This window comes from Mastacembelus armatus, chromosome 1, assembly GCF_900324485.2.
Source record: "Mastacembelus armatus chromosome 1, fMasArm1.2, whole genome shotgun sequence".
Classification (NCBI taxonomy): Eukaryota; Metazoa; Chordata; class Actinopteri; order Synbranchiformes; family Mastacembelidae; genus Mastacembelus; species Mastacembelus armatus.
This window is the reverse complement of record NC_046633.1, coordinates 8,151,159-8,167,514: the sequence shown is the minus strand read 5'-3', so window position 1 is coordinate 8,167,514 and position 16,356 is coordinate 8,151,159. Positions and strand designations below refer to the sequence as shown.

Genomic DNA, 16,356 nt, shown 5'->3' with positions numbered 1-16,356 from the left:
GATCTTCTGATTTTATATATAGCCCCATCAATAGATCAGAATTTTTATTTGTACTTTGGTTAATGAACAAATTCATGCAAAACCAATAACATTACCATTAATCCTTTTGCATTATGTGCTAATAAGCACATGTAATCATACTAACATGGGAGACTCAGTAAAACATTATAGAGGCTAAAAATCAGCATGTTTTTATATTATCAGTGTGAGTGTGTTGCATTTAGGACCAAGCACAACTGTTCTGTCATGGCTGAGGGTTCAGAGCAGGGTCAGAAAGGACCAAAAAACAGACAAACAATCGTCCAGGTATATGGAAACTTTTTATTAAAAGAATATTGAAGCCAAATTTATAATGTAGATAGATAGGTAAGAGGTAGAAAATAACTCCTATTAATCATATCATATTCAGATCAAGCTGTTGCTTGCTTGCGGTGTAAAACAAACAACAAAAAAACATACAGTGCATACAGTATACTGTACTTCATAATAAAACATGCAATGATTCATTATCATTCATTACCATAATCATGTGCTGAGACAGAAAAGAAGAAATTATAGTCCTCACCCAATACATTTACATACATTAGTTTATATTGTAGTACCCTTAATCCCTTTTGTTAAAATGAAGCTGAATTTGGCCAACAGCTTGAAGAGGCCACACCTCTTGATATTCAAATGGACACACTGTTTTCTACCTCCGCTGGATCCATGAATGTGTACGGGATTTCCAGACTCTCGTTTCTGGCTTTGATGGCTGCACTTAAGACTTTAAGCTGTCCTTGAAAAGCCTTTATCAGCTTGCAGGGAGTGTCCTCACTGAAATGGCCCTCTGGATACTGACCAAGATAGACCTAAGAGCAATAATACATTTAATTTTCTTTGGGTTTTTTGATACTACTTTGTTTTATATTCAATTGGCAATTTAACATACAGGTGTAAGAAGTTAAATTTTAGTCTAATGATTGAATATAAAGGTTGAATATAAATGTGATTTCTGTAGTTTTTTATGAAGTTTTGATTACTTACAGAGTCAGATGAGTGCTTGCTGAGTAGCCACACAGTAGCCATACTCTTCACTGTTACATTGACATCAGGGAATGTCTGCAGCATTTTCTCCTTACTTGTTTTCCCCTTTTTGGTTGGTGGAGGAAGTTGTAAGGAGGAGGGAGTGTTGGGCATCCAGCCACAAAAATCATACTGCAATAAATGAATAATGTGAGAATAACTGATTAATATGTTTTGAGGAACTGCTGGTGTTTAATTTCTGTTAAAATTATGTTTAAACCAAACAAATTTACTTTTAAAAACAAGTTTGTTCATCCATTGATGGTGCCCTGAGCGTGAAGCTTAATGATGTTGGTGATCTCTCTTCTTTACCTTTAGCGCCACGATAAGGCCTATAACAACTTTTGTGATCTTCCAACTTTATATCTAGTCCTTTTATATCTTGATCAGAATTTTTATTTGTACTTTGGTTTATAACCAAATGCCTGCAAAACTAATGACATTACCATTAACCCTTTTGTGTTACATACTAATAAGGAAGTATTAGCATGCGAACATCCATCTATCCATCCATCCATTTTCTATAACTGCTTATTCCTTAACCAGGGTAACAGGGATCTGCTGGAGCCTATCCCAGCTCTCTTTGGGTAAAAGGCAGGGGTACACCCTGGACAGGTCACCAGTCCAACACAGGCCAGCATGCTAACATGGTGAACTAAAACATTATACAGGCTAAAAATCAGCATGTTTCCATTATCAGTGTGAGTGTGTTGCATTTAGGACCAAGCACAGCTGTGCCAGAGTGCAGCCTCAGAGTCATTAGCCTGGCTGTAGACTATTAGCCTTGTTCATGCTAAAGGCTCACTAACATTCCTTAAAGTCATTTATTAGGGTCAAATTCATCAACCTCTTCTAGTTTCAAACAGACTGAAACAACTCATCAACCCATTCCACAAAAACAGCAACAGTATAACAGTTGATGCAGGTAAATTTAGGGTTCACCTGTCCAGAATTCACAGCTGCGTGCTGCGCTGAGCAAGTGAAGATCACCATGGTCACAAACTTGACCAACTCAGCCACAGTGGTAAATCTCTCTGGGATTCCTGAGAATTTTAGAGGATAAATTTCATTAGACTGCTTAAAGACATCATTTAATCTGAGTGACTAAATCAAAGTTTGATTCATGACTGCATTATAGTAATATAATGATGTACATATATGCGAAGTATGCACAATTTATATATGAAAAGTTTGAGATTCTCTTTAAAACCCACCTGTGGCTGCCTGAGAAAGGAATCCATGTTCAAAAATGTCTGAAATCCACTTCTGCAGCTCAGGGTCATCCTGGACCTCAGTGTCTTTCTTGTAGTAGTAGCTGAGTACTCCCTTCACAAACCTGTGAGAAATGTGGGTAAGTAGCTAAAACTCTTTTTTTTTATACACACGTAGTAGTGGGAGGCTCATTCGTGAGATATTTTAATTTCTTTAGCGGAAGATTCTGAAAAATTATCTGTTATGCTATTTTTCTTTTCTGGACTTTAGTGTAGCATTTAAAACAGTGGAATGCTTTTTGAGAAATGTGCTTATGTGTGTTCTTGCTGAATTAGATGAGAAGATTGATATGGTAATGAGAGAAACCGCGAGCCTGGGAAAAAAAATGATTATATTTTGTTGAAGGATATTACTGTAGTTAAATCTACCTGTGTCAACAGTGATTGCTATATAAAAGAACATATGTTTTCACGTAAACTGCTCAGAGGCAACTTCATTACACTGAGATGTCTGATGCAGGGAAAACCAACTGAACAAATGCTAGGTAATAAACAGGCTCTCTTGCCTATTTCAGGACACCTCATTGAGCATGGTCACTTAATTCAACAGTAAATTATCTCTGCATAAATATATATTATATACAGTGTGCAAAATTGACAAAAAACAATCACAAAATCATTGGCATTTTCTGTAAAATCATGTGACCGTATACTAGTTATTATATCCAGTATCCAGGTTAACACAGCCTCAGCCAACTGTGAATGATAAGACAGATACTTGAGTAATTATAGGTGGCAAAATAAAACCCTGACTCCAAAGAAACAATCTCATTAAAATCATTTGGTAACAAAATGCCTTATCAACTTGAATTTCATGTCAGGCTTTCAATGCTAAGTAGAATGTCCCATCAGAAATCCTTTACTTAGAGGGCCAGCCTCTAAATACATTTTAACTGACCCAAGAAAGGTGTAAGTCTGTACATGTAACATGACAAATACATGTCACTACAACAGCTATGATTTGACACCAATATCATGATCATCACCTAAAGCTGAATGAAAACATCCTATAATACCTGTGGATGATATCCCAGAGCTTGAGTCCATCATCCCTGTAGTAGAAGTTTGGCACATCTTCCAGTCCACGGTCGGCTATGTCTTCTGGTATACAGAGGGATCTGTAGGTCAGTGAGGACAGTGATCTCTTCAGGATTGTGGTCATAGCCTCTCCACCAGAAGCTGTAAACTAGGAGACAGTCAAACATGTGAGAAATATACCTAGACAAACACTGTTCTTAATATTGAAAAAATTATTAATAATAATAACAAGATTGTTTAGGTCAACTGAGTGTTGGTCTTTTCATACCTGTGTGAAAATTCCAGTCGGGGATATCAGAGTAACACGGGCTAAGACGTTGATCTGTAGAGTGTAGCGAGTGTGAGGAATGAGGAGCTGAGGAAAAGAGGAAAACACACTATTATCAGTGTCACATATTTCATTGCTGAGACATTCTTGGTTATTAGATTAGAAAAGTATTAAAAATCAACAAAAATACAGTAAGTTCAGTATTTTCTCATTTACCTTGTACAGTGGATGCACCATGGGTATGTTGCGCAGCAGAGACACTGCAAAAACCTCAGCCAGCAGGTGAGTGCGCAGCAGATGAACATTGAGTTGATGCTCATTGAAATCTGCACTTCTGACAAAGATCTTGGCGATCAACCAGTCGTACTCAGAATCAGTGGGAAGAAAGATGGGGTTGTCATCTGCTGGGGTCTGCTTCAACTACAGGAGAAAGACAAAGGTTTGTTCTGCTTCACCTTAATGGAAATTTTACATTTCTACTGAATCAGTTCTGCCAGAGGTAGCTATATTAGAGTACTAATCTCACCTGAATAGCAATCGGCATCAGTGTATCATCAGGTCTTTTGTGAAGCAGGACGAGTGGAGCCATCAAGTACTGCTTCTTCCCATTGATGGTGTTTGCCTTCAGTCCATCCAGAAGCTTGTAGTCACACAGGAATATGTTGCCTTTCTGTTTCAAATTGCAGTGAGGATGAGAAATGACTTGATTCACATGTATACAGTGTGGATATTACATTTACAATGTAACATGTAATTACAGTCATGGGCCAAAACACCTCTCTAATCCTACTAGATACAAAGTTCACATCTAATTTAGTTCACAGTTATGAGACAGTTACCTTCATTTCATCTGTCAAACTACCCTGACCACTGAGGAAGACCATGTCATCAGTGACAGGAAAGTTTTCGGGCAGAGTGGTACAACGTTGGATCATCATGGGGTTGATACCGTTTAGAAACTGGTAGCTGAAAAAAGCGTCTTCCTTCCAGTGTTCCTGGACATAGTCTGGAAAAAGAACTAAGTTGAACATTGAGTTGCAGACTCACAGACATGACTAGACTGTTTTTAGTCTTAATAGTTGCTAGTTTTTTTAACAGCAAAGCCTAGCATTACAGTAACTACATGTTTTGATATATTCAAATTCCCTCTGTCATATTTTTTTGTATTTAATGAGCAATGTTAAGAAGTCATTAGACTGTTGTGAATTCAGTTAAATCTAAGCTTATCTCGGGAATAAAAACATTCATAATATTTAACATAGAATAATGGAATACAGCTGAGTTCTTTAATGAATGCAGGTGAATGTATTTCTACTATGTAGCATCAAGTATTCTATGAACCCACAATGATGGTACATTACTTGGTATGTGACTCAGCTTGTACCAGAATGCCCGCTTGATAGCATCCATGTCAGTCCACTTGGCCTTGTAATCAGCCAGTCCCTTCAGTTCCAAGTCCATCAGCCTGGAGAATGAAAGCAAAGATTCACTTTTCTGTAATGCTCTAAATTAGATAGAGATAGATAGATAGATAGATAGATAGAGAGAGAGAGAGAGACAGATAGATAGACAGACAGACATAAGATTGAGGACTTCACCCTGTGGCTGCATCGTAGGCAAATTCTGTTTTCTTAGTGAAGGAGAATTGGACCTCACAAGGCAGAGAAAGGGGGTCTTCTGCATCTATGCAGTGGGGTATTCCCTCTGCATACACATGCCAGCTAAAAAAGGAAAAAAAAAGAGAAGAGCATAGTGGGGGTGAACATCAAACAGTTATAAATATATCCAACCAAAGAGCTGGAAGACATTTGGATGCATCTTAGTTTTGAGGTGTGCAATGCTAAAATGGCTACAAGCCCTGAGCGCTCACCAATAATCCTTCGCCCGCTGCTGTAGCTCCTCCTGACGTGCATATCTGCCAAGAGGATGGGTGTCATCAATGATTGTCAGGGCTTAAAAAGAGAAGAAAAAGAAGGTTTGTTGGTACATTGATTCCAGGATATGGACATGAATTTGCCTCTTTATAGTCCAGCTTCCAGGACCTGTCTGTCTTTGACTGTATGTCCTCTGTCATCATTTAACATACAGATAAACATAATTCTCACAAACCTGTTCCTTCTCTGAAGCGATGCACCTCACAGTCAGTGATCCAGCGGTAGATGGGAAAGGTGTAGGTGTCTCCTTCAGGAGATTTCACCTCCACCTTGGCAGGGAACCAAGAGTCTTCTGGAAACAGTGGAAGGTGGTTTTTATCTAGCTCTATGAGGACCAGCTTTCCAAGGGAGGTACTGCAGTTTACAGTAAAACACGACTCCTGAAGGAATGAAAACATTTATACAAGTAAATGATAAAATGTGTATCAGCACTGAGCTGTAACATCCAAATAGTTGGCATCCAATTACTGACTGTAGAAGGGCAGGCCAAATCAAACTCATATAATAAACTGACTCTGCATAAAATACAAATTTTGTGATGCTCAATATGGGGATTTTTCTTTGACTGGTACAGTTGGCTGTGGCTGTATGTTGTAGTTACACAGCTACACTGTTGCTGCACATGACTGAGTTGTTGACCATTTCAGATTTCTAACAAATGTACCTATAATCTTATACAGGCAAAGTTGAGTGAGCATGCTATACATGTACATTTAAACATGAAGGTGGTTAATTCAAACTTACTGCTCCTCTGAAGAAAGATGCTAGCCCTTTCAAGCCCATCAGCCAGGTGCGTTTACTCTCACCATCTGTGCCCACCAACTTAATGTGGACATTGTTTAAAGTTGTTGCATTGAGAAGATCAGCAGTGAACACTGTCACGATGTAATCCACCATTTTCAGTCTGGAAAGCAGAAATAACCACTCAGCACAGACTAGGTATAAACCTGACTACATAAATCCTTTAAAATACTTGTATCACAAGAAAGGAATTTACAATAGGATTGACAAAAATTGATGTAATTTGCCCTAAAGAATAACAACTATGGTCAATTACAGTACAATTCAGTTTTTACTTAATGCAATCATTTCTAACAGCATCTCTCATACCACTGTTGACAAGATGAAATACCAGAACAGCTTCCCTCTGGGATCAAGAAAGTTGACTGAATCTGAGGTTCAAGCTCAATGAAATCGCTACCAGCCTATCCTCTTTTTATGCAAACACTTTTGTGGGTGTGTCCAGTCAGTATAACTATAGCATATTGAAATTATGCCTTGAGGTGAAACTTACTTTAAAGATAAACCAGTTTTTCCACTATTAAATATGAAAGCATCACAGTCAACTAAAACTATTGGTTCATTCTAAATGCTAAAAGCTTTTGCCCAGAAAGTTAATCCAAGCTTATCAGTTTTATTGGAAACAATTGTAGCATGATAGGAGCTAATTTTTATAACAAATACATAGAGCAAAATCTAGAGATAATTAAGTGCTGTAGATTTAAACACTAGTTGTGAAATCCCAAATCCAATTTTTATTGTTTCTGAAGTTATTTTCCTCCCTTGAGGATGAGAAAAAAACACAATAGAGAATAGACAATACCTGCTCCCTAGAAATCAGGAAACAATTGATTTAATTTGGACTAACCTTACAAAAGCCAGTAAGCCCAGTCCAAATAAATATTATGGTGCTGTGTGTGCATTCATATGTTTATATCAGAATACTTGCAGAGTTGACTATACTGATGCCTGTATTTAAACTGTGTAAACGAGGAAATCAAGACATAGCAAAACACCAGAATACACTTTAGTCAGGTTCATAGGTGAGTCGCCACTACTTTATGCATCTCTTTCTCAGTAGGATGTGCAGGGGCAACCAAGTGCATATGAAGTGAATATGCCTGACCGAAACACTCAAAAAAATAGCCTGTTGGGTGCAACTGCAATATGTTACAGTTACAATATGAAATTATATTAAAGCATTTTATTAAGGTGGAAATTCTTTCCATAATTTTATTAAGTTCACCCAACAGGTTATTTTTTTGAGTGCAGTAATGCAACTTTATCTGTCAGTTTCTCTGCTTCTGAACCTGCCTGCTTCAGTTGTAGTCACCCGCATACTGCAGCCTTATCTATAACTGTCAGCACTATACATCCCGTTTTGGCATAAGAGCCTGTTTTGGCTTTTCAGTTTCAATCTCCTTTTTGTGTGCAGTAAAGAAAAATATTGAGCAATGCACACATCACCATCACATGCACCATCACTTATGACAGAAGGTGAGACAGAGGTGTGGTGCTATGCTTCGCTTTGCATATAATTAATGTTTGGCTCTATAGATAACATTCTAAGTACAATTTTAAATTGCTTTTTCTATATTTGAGTATATTCCATTTTAAGCTACTATATATAAACCTGCTACACTTATACTTTTTATAACCTCCTGAGAACCGAGGAAAATAAGTGTCTTCCAATTTCTTCTTTTTTGTAATTTCCTACCTATTTTTGGTTAAAAAAAAAACATATTACAATTTAGACTTTTTTAAATGTATTTTTATTTTTAATTTTATAGCATGTCCACTGTAGTGGACCATAGGACCGTGTTTGTGTGAACAAACTGTACACTACAAGAGACACAAGTCAGTGGGCTGAGTCTCAGGAGGCTATTTTATTTCTATACATAACCTTCTGTACTTACTTATCTTATACTTATCTTTTACATTTTTACATGTAAGTCTTACCTTACACAGATCCAGATATAGTAGACAATAAGTAAATTATCTTATTGTATGTTACCATATGAACTTTGGTATAACATATGAAAGGAAGCATATGTTTTTGTACCTTATATACTGGTAGTGTTTTAAGTCACAATGTCAATCTTTCATGTGCATTGCCTTTTGAATTTTACAGAGCATTTCTGAATGTGTCTGAAAGTCTTAATTCTTTGTAAAGACTGTGGACTGTGACATAAAGCTGTTAGATTTTGTGGCTTTAATTTTCTAAAACAAATGGCTTTTCAATTTTACTATATTAGTATAAATATTCATAAACTGATTAATTCAGAAGGTAACTGCCAACAAACAAAAGTAATAATTTGGTTTTGGACCAGATACAGTATGCATGTATTCATAGAGGTTGGTCAAATTTAAGACAGCTCTTCTTTACATTAAAGCTTGACCTATTTCGATGTCCTCCTGATGATATTTCTTTCTCTATTAGTTATTTTTAGGTGTACATACTGTTGATTCACAATAAACATATTGAGAGTCGCTGTACTAGAGGCAAATTCCTTGTGTGTCCAACACTGGCAATAAAACTGATTCTGCTTCAGATTCTGAAAAACTTAGAGATCATGGTTGAATTTTAAGAGACTCAGCGAGAGCTGAGCTCCCTCCACAGCTTCCAACTTACTACTGGAAAGTGAAATTTATTTATTTCTGATCTAAATTATACTCTATGATATGATATGATATAATACTGAAATAAAAAGAAAGAAAATCCAACTTCAAAGGGATCACATAACAAAAATCCATCCATCAGAGGAGAAACAATCATTTGGTTTTGGACCAGATACTGTATACGTGTGTTCATAAGGGTTGGTGAAACTTAACACAACAATAACAACGTGTTAAAGCAAATTCCATTTAACGGCAGTTTTGCAGAGATCTATACAATCACACGTTTCTGTGTTGTGACGTAAAATATTGGCAGAGGACCAGGATTCTATAGAAAAACTTAATCTCGATGAGAAAATGTTAACATGTCGCAATGAGGATAATAGAATAAAAGGTCAGCCTGTTCCAGTTCAGTGAAAACAATAGTGTATTATGTATAATTTAAAAACAACTGAAACACATAACACAGTATGCAATTATATCATCAATCTTTGTCATACCACACATATTAAGGTAGTGAAGGATACTTTAAAGTAGAACTAGTTTAACCCTATAACGCCAAATGTATCATATATGATACATGAGTTTTTGAGCCCTCAAAATTACTAAAAAATTGCATTGTATCACATATGATACAAATTGAAACTCAGGTACAGAAATTAATATTTGATTTTTTTTTTTTGACTGACCAATAAAGGCTCCAGGTTCAAAGAATTAGAATCTTCTGTCAGAATTTTACAGGGTTAAAGATGAATCAGTTTTTCCACTACTAAATACAAAACATCTCATTCAACTAAAACAGTTAGTTCATTGCAAATACACAAGTTTTGTTGCTACATTGATTCCAGGACATCATCAATCTGTGTCATACCACACATATTAATTAACATGTTTGAGTGATAGATAAAAATGACATGGTAGGTAATTTGAATGCATCTTGCTCTATAAACATATGTAATCTGGAATTTATAACTTTCTGCATAACAGTGCCAGGAGCTGAGCTCTGTTTAGGCACAGATTATTCCTAGGAAGAACTTACAATTTGATATGCAGTATATTTATATCAGATTTATGTCATACTCCAGGATTAATACTGAAAAAAGAAATCAAATCCAAAACAAAAGACACCTCAGCGACATTGATTTCTTCATCAAATGAAAAACAGCAATTTGCGGGTCTGCTGGAGCCTATCCCAGCTCTCCTTTGGGTGGAAGGCAGGGGTACACCCTGGACAGGTCACCAGTCCATCACAGGGCCTCTGCAATACCAAAGGTGTTGAAGTTTTGGCTTTAAGGAATGATTTTATGAGATTACTCACAAAAGTTTTAAAAAATGCCTTTAACACACATTACACACTTGACATAAGAAAGTAGTGGTGCACACTTAACCAGCAGTGCCAACCTTCTGCACACATTATTAAGGATGAACTTTTTGATTAATTTTTGTGAAACTTCATCAGCCAGTTTGCCATCTTTCATCCCAAATGTAGTACATACTGACTAATTGTTAGAAAGTACCAGTGGGTCATTTTGAATGTACATAGTAGGCGTAACCACTTGAATTACCATGTAGGATCCGTGCTGATACAGTGGTCTGGACGAGCAACTGAGTAGTAATGTCTGGATAGTGGTTGAGGCGACTGGACACCTCCATCAGTTGAATAGTCCCATTAGCTTAGCTGAGCTCTATATGTTCTGCTTTTTCTTTAATAAAACCAAACAATCTTTCTCTCTTTTGCTGGTGCAGAAATATTTGCAGAAATACTATTTGCAAACTACTCTAGATAGAAAGTGATCAATGCACATTTTGCGACATGTTAACGTTTTCTCAGCAACACTGCTCTCTCCATCAAATGAAAAACAGTAATTTGGTTTTGGACCAGATGCAGATGCGTGTGATTAGCAGGTTTGTTGTCCTCAGCTGATAGGGCTTTTTCACTGTGATGAGCATATACATCGTACGTGGTTGTATCGATCTCTGGAAAACCGACATTAAAAAAAATTTTGACTTAACACATTGTAATTATATTGTTATGTTTGACCAACCCTTCTGAACACACACGTACTGTATCTGGTCCAAAAGTAAATTATTGTTTTTCATTTGATGGAGAGTAGATAATGATTCTTTGTCATACCACACATATGAATTAAGATGTTTGAGTGACAGATAAAAATGATATGTTGGGTAATTTAAATACGTCTTGCTACATAAAAACATGTAACCTGAAATTTATCATATCAGTCCCAGAAGCAAGAGAAAAATGAAATGTTTAAAAACTGAACAAAGTTTCTTAATATCACAACATATACACACTAAATGGGACTGTTCTGGTGTTTTACCGTGATCCCCCACAGATGAATGTGCTAGACCTACAGAATCAAAGAAAAAACATGACACATACCAGGTTTTAATGAACAGCTTATCAACTTGTCTGAATTCTCCATCGCTGCTTTTGAATTTTACTTTACATTTTACTGCAAAAACTCAGCGCATAATTGTAAAATGAAACTGTAAATTAGTGCAATAGGTGTTAAATCACTGTTAATATTTGTAAATACACAACATTCTTCTGGAAGCTCTTCACCTATTTCAATGTCCTCCTGATGATATTTCTTTCTCTATTAGTTATTTTTAGGTGTACATACTGTTGATTCACAATAAACATATTGAGAGTCGCTGTACTAGAGGCAATTCCTTGTGTGTCCAACACTGGCAATAAAACTGATTCTGCTTCAGATTCTGAAAAACTTAGAGATCATGGTTGAATTTTAAGAGACTCAGAGAGAGCTGAGCTCCCTCCACAGCTTCCAACTTACTACTGGAAAGTGAAATTTATTTATTTCTGATCTAAATTATACTCTATGATATGATATGATATAATACTGAAATAAAAATAAAGAAAATCCAACTTCAAAGGGATCACATAACAAAAATCCATCCATCAGAGGAGAAACAATCATTTGGTTTTGGACCAGATACAGTATACGTGTGTTCATAAGGGTTGGTGAAACTTAACACAACAATAACAACGTGTTAAAGCAAATTCCATTTAACGGCAGTTTTGCAGAGATCTATACAATCACACTTGTGACGTAAAATATTGGCAGAGGACCAGGATTCTATAGAAAAACTTAATCACGATGAGAAAATGTTAACATGTCGCAATGAGGATAATAGAATAAAAGGTCAGCCTGTTCCAGTTCAGTGAAAATGATAGTGTACTACGTATAATTTAAAAACAAATCAGTTAAAAATGTGGTCAAATTTCAAATATATAGAGAATTTAAGCCAAAGCAAGATAGTTAGAAAACATGACTGTTCTACATTTGAGAGGAAACTATTTGCAAACTACTGTTGGTAGAAAGCGCTCCATGCACACCTAGGGTATACCATCAATCTTTGTCATACCACACATATTAAGGTAGTGAAGTATACTTTAAAGCAGAACTAGTTTAAAGATAAATCAGTTTTTCCACCACTAAATACAAAACATCTCATTAAACTAAAACAGTTAGTTCATTGCAAATACAAAAGGTTTGTTGTTACACTGATTCCAGGATATGCACACAAATTTACCTTATTATAGTCCAGCTTCCAGGATCTGTCTATCTTTGACTATATGTCCTCTGTTGTCACTTAGTAGCCTAAACACAGCTTTAATTTACAAAGTTTCTCCAAATTGATCATACTTTCTTCAATAAACTATTGTAACATGATAGGAACCAAGTTCTATAACAGAGCAAATTCACAGAGCAGAGTCTAGAGACAAAACCATTCATTCATTTATGATCTATACCTGGTTATTCCTGAACCAGGGTCACAGGGATCTGCTGGAGCCTATCCCAGCTCTTTTTGGGTGGAAGGCAGGGGTACACCCTGGACAGGTCACCAGTCCATCACAGGGCCACACAGAGAAAAACAACCTCACACACTCACATTCACTCCTATGGGCAATTTAGAGTCACCAATCAACCTGACATACATGTTTTTGGACTGTGGGAGGAAATCGGAGTATCTAGAGAGGACTGTGACAAAAGGCTGGTAAGATGACTAAACAAAAGTAGCAAAATTCAAATACGGAATACAAAAAAGTCTGTATTGACATCCACTCGGAGAAATTAAACTCCTGCCTGCGTCTTCTGCAAAGTTTCAGACCTGTCGCCTGTGAAAAAAGGGAAATGATCACACAGAAATGTGATCTGACTCTGCAAAAAAAAAAAAAAAAAAAAAAGAGTTGAAACAATAATAATAGAGTTGAATGTTTGCAGAGCATGTTTCAAACCTTTTTTGCACAGTATTATAACACTGAAAAAAATAAAGCCACATTTTCCGACATTCAAATCTTACTTTCCAATGGTTTAAAGTTTTAAAACCATTTTGTGAGTGTGGACCTTTTGTAAATTTCAGATCATTTTTCCTGTTAAGACAGGCTCAGAATGACAGATCTGAAACTCTGAAAAATGTAAGTTGAATATTTGCAAAGCAAGTTTTAAAACTTGAAGAGACTGAAAAAAATGAAGCATTTTTTTCAGATATTCAGATTTTATTATCAAAGGTTTGTATCATAGCTTTCTATTTTGAAACCAACAGTTTTATATTTAAAATGGATTTTCAAACATCAAAATCCTAGTTTTCAGTGTTACTGTTACTGTGACTGTATCTTCACATCATACAAAATAGCAAAGCCCAACAAAATAAATAAAAACACTCTAACATGTGAGCCAGATGTAAAATGGCCAATGGGAGAAATTTATTGTAACACATACACAATAAATTAACAAGGACCGACTTTGTGAATAAATAAATGGGTACCTTAAAAGGTTTAGAGCACAAAGCATTTCCCCCCCAAAAAAGGGGGAAGTTCCTTAAGTGAAACAAGGAGAAACACAAGACAGAGTTTTCTTACAAAAGAGTAAACAGCTAAGTCACTAAGTATACTAGTGCAAACATGAAAAGGACAGCATGACAGACTGCTCACACAAAATCACAGCTTCCCCCAATAGTGGTGATGAGACCTCTTTAAAAACCCATTCTTGAGGATGTCACTGGCTCCTCAGGCGGTGAAACACCAATCAGCTTCAGGCCAGGGCGGGATGTCGGAGAAACACGAGGGGCCAATCACAGACGAACAACTGGTGCAGTTGATTTGCATTTTCACACAGTCCAGCAGGTCAGAGATAGAGGGAGAAAAAGAAACAAAACACAAGACCAGGGGCCGTAACAAACACCTACAATGTGTAAGATGTGCTAAAAAGTATGATCAGATCTCCATGTTCTAGCAAGTGTCATAACGGTGTATTCTGACTGGTGAAATATTGCAAAATAAACAGGAGAAGCCAATCAAACACAGGCAGTATATGTTCACACAGTCCTGAGAAGAGCTCTAAACTAAACAACATGAGTGAAATTACTTGGGTGGGTTTACTCTGGTTATTCAGTCTTTTTATGGACCATGCAAAACCATTTTAGATTTAAAATTAAGTCAATAAACTGAATGTTGTGATGGTTTTTAATCAAAAGTAAAATAAAGTGAAATGACAAGACATCAAAACATACATTAAGGTCAAGAGATAAAGGGTCTATGGGACTAATACTGTAGTTATATTATTTTCAAATGTATTGAAAGAATCTCTCAGTCTCTCTATATGTGTGTATACCTATATGAAACTATATATAAGTAACTAAATACATACTCAAGGTAAGGCAAGGCAAGTTTATTTATATGGCACAAAATGTTTTACAGAAATAAAAGACAAGTCAAAAGTACATATGCAAAAATCAAAATAGGAAACAGCAACTAGTAAAAAATGAACTTGAAATATAATTAAAGGAGAATGAGTGCAGATAAAATACTTTAGATAAAACACTTTCAGTTGTCAGTAAACTTTTTAGCTTGGCCTTAAACATCGCCAGAGATGAGGCTTGTCTAACATCATCAGGAAGGCTATTCCAAATTTTAGCTGCATTAAACTAAAACGTTGCTTCTCCATGTTTATTTCTGACTCTGGGCACAAACAGAAGGCCTGTCCCTGATGTTCTTAGAGTCCGAGATGGTTTATATGGCACCAGCATGTCTCAACATGTCAGAGATGTACTGTGGTGCTGAGCCGTGAAGAGACTTATACACAAGCAGTGCTGTTTTAAAGTCTATCCTCTGAACGACTGGAAGTCATTGCAGAGATATGAGAACAGGAGTAATGTGGTTGTACTTTCTGGTTCTAGTCAGGACATGAGCAGCAGCGTTCTGAATGTACTGTAGTGCAGCTGCCTTACAGATTGTTTTGAGAGGCCCGCAAGCAGGCTGTTACTGTAATCTAACCTGCTAGAGATAAATGCATGGATTCTTCCAAGTCTGATTTAGACATGATCCCTTTGATTCTGGTAATGTTTTTGAGATGGTAAAATGCTGATGATGTTATGGATTTAATGTGGGTGTTAAAATTCAAGTCTGAGTCCAACTCAGGCTGGTTCCACAGGAAATAAAATTATTGATTAAACTGATACAATTATTACATAAAGATCTGACATTGAGCACTCCAAGTTTCAAATTAGTTTGAGTGAGAGTGAGTGATCAGTGGTTTATTATCGCTATAAGTCCTGGAACAGCAGCGGCCCTGGGTGTCCTAGGTGTGGGTGTTCACATTCTCTACAGATGAATTCTTCCATTACTCTCTTATTTCACTGGAGTCTTTGCAACTAGGTTAGACAGTGAGTTCATGCTGCTGCTTCCTAAAAAATGCTAAACTGCCTCTTCTAATAAGGACTACTAATTATTCTCCTCTTGTACTTCCCAACATTTAAAACAAGGACAAGTTTTCTAAACTGGGATTTTGCCTGAAACATTATCCTTGCTGGGTGTTTAAATTTAAGCTTGGCTAAGTTATTCCAAAAATAGCATGAAAATGCCATCCTAACACACCTTAGGGCATTCTGAGTACAATGTCATTCCAGGCTTTGGTGAGTGATGCCCTCTGGGACTTTTTGAATCACTTCGTGTTTGTTTATTTAAAGAACATCCTCGTCTTTTCAGGAGACCAATAGGAAGACCAAGCCCACATCTGCCAGGTACTACACTGCCTACTGGAAAACAAACTTTTTGTAAAGGCTGAGTGTGAATTTCATGTGTCCTCTGTTTCTTGTGGTTTACATCATTAGAGTGGGCAGGTGAAGATGGACCTATCTATAGACCGCCAATCTGTCCAGAATGTTCCCCAACTCTTGTCCATGTCAGCAGGGATAAGCAATAGCCACCCCAAACTATCTGGAACAAGCAGGACATAATGAATAGATGGATGAATGAATGTCTGCTCTTACAATCTGCACGTTTTTCTGATAAAAGCTTAAGGGATCAGCGCAGAGACAGGAAGGACCAAAAACAGACAAA

At 36.6% G+C, this 16,356-nt stretch overlaps 1 protein-coding gene across 1 annotated transcript; it reads right to left on the bottom strand.

Moving 5' to 3' along the window:
* Positions 1–671: 671 nt before the first annotated feature.
* Positions 672–6,473, bottom strand: LOC113128152 (arachidonate 15-lipoxygenase B-like). Its single transcript, XM_026303229.1, has 14 exons — positions 6,321–6,473; positions 5,752–5,956; positions 5,513–5,594; positions 5,241–5,363; positions 5,004–5,107; positions 4,482–4,648; positions 4,169–4,312; positions 3,859–4,062; positions 3,643–3,729; positions 3,353–3,522; positions 2,280–2,401; positions 2,008–2,108; positions 1,027–1,197; positions 672–851 (listed from the first exon to the last, which is right to left on the bottom strand). Exons 1-14 carry the CDS (start codon positions 6,471–6,473, stop codon positions 672–674), a joined length of 2,013 nt encoding a protein of 670 aa, XP_026159014.1.
* Positions 6,474–16,356: the final 9,883 nt, after the last annotated feature.

Bases quoted from the DNA above. Each gene is read 5' to 3' on its own strand.
- LOC113128152 (XM_026303229.1), bottom strand. From the start codon at position 6,473: ATGGTGGATTACATCGTGACAGTGTTCACTGCTGATCTTCTCAATGCA. The intron at 5,595-5,751 runs GTTTGTGAGAAT...TCTCTTTTTAAG, and splicing joins TCGCTTCAGAGAAGGAACAG to CCCTGACAATCATTGATGAC. The intron at 2,402-3,352 runs GTATTATAGGAT...CATTTCTCACAG, and splicing joins CTCTGGGATATCATCCACAG to GTTTGTGAAGGGAGTACTCA.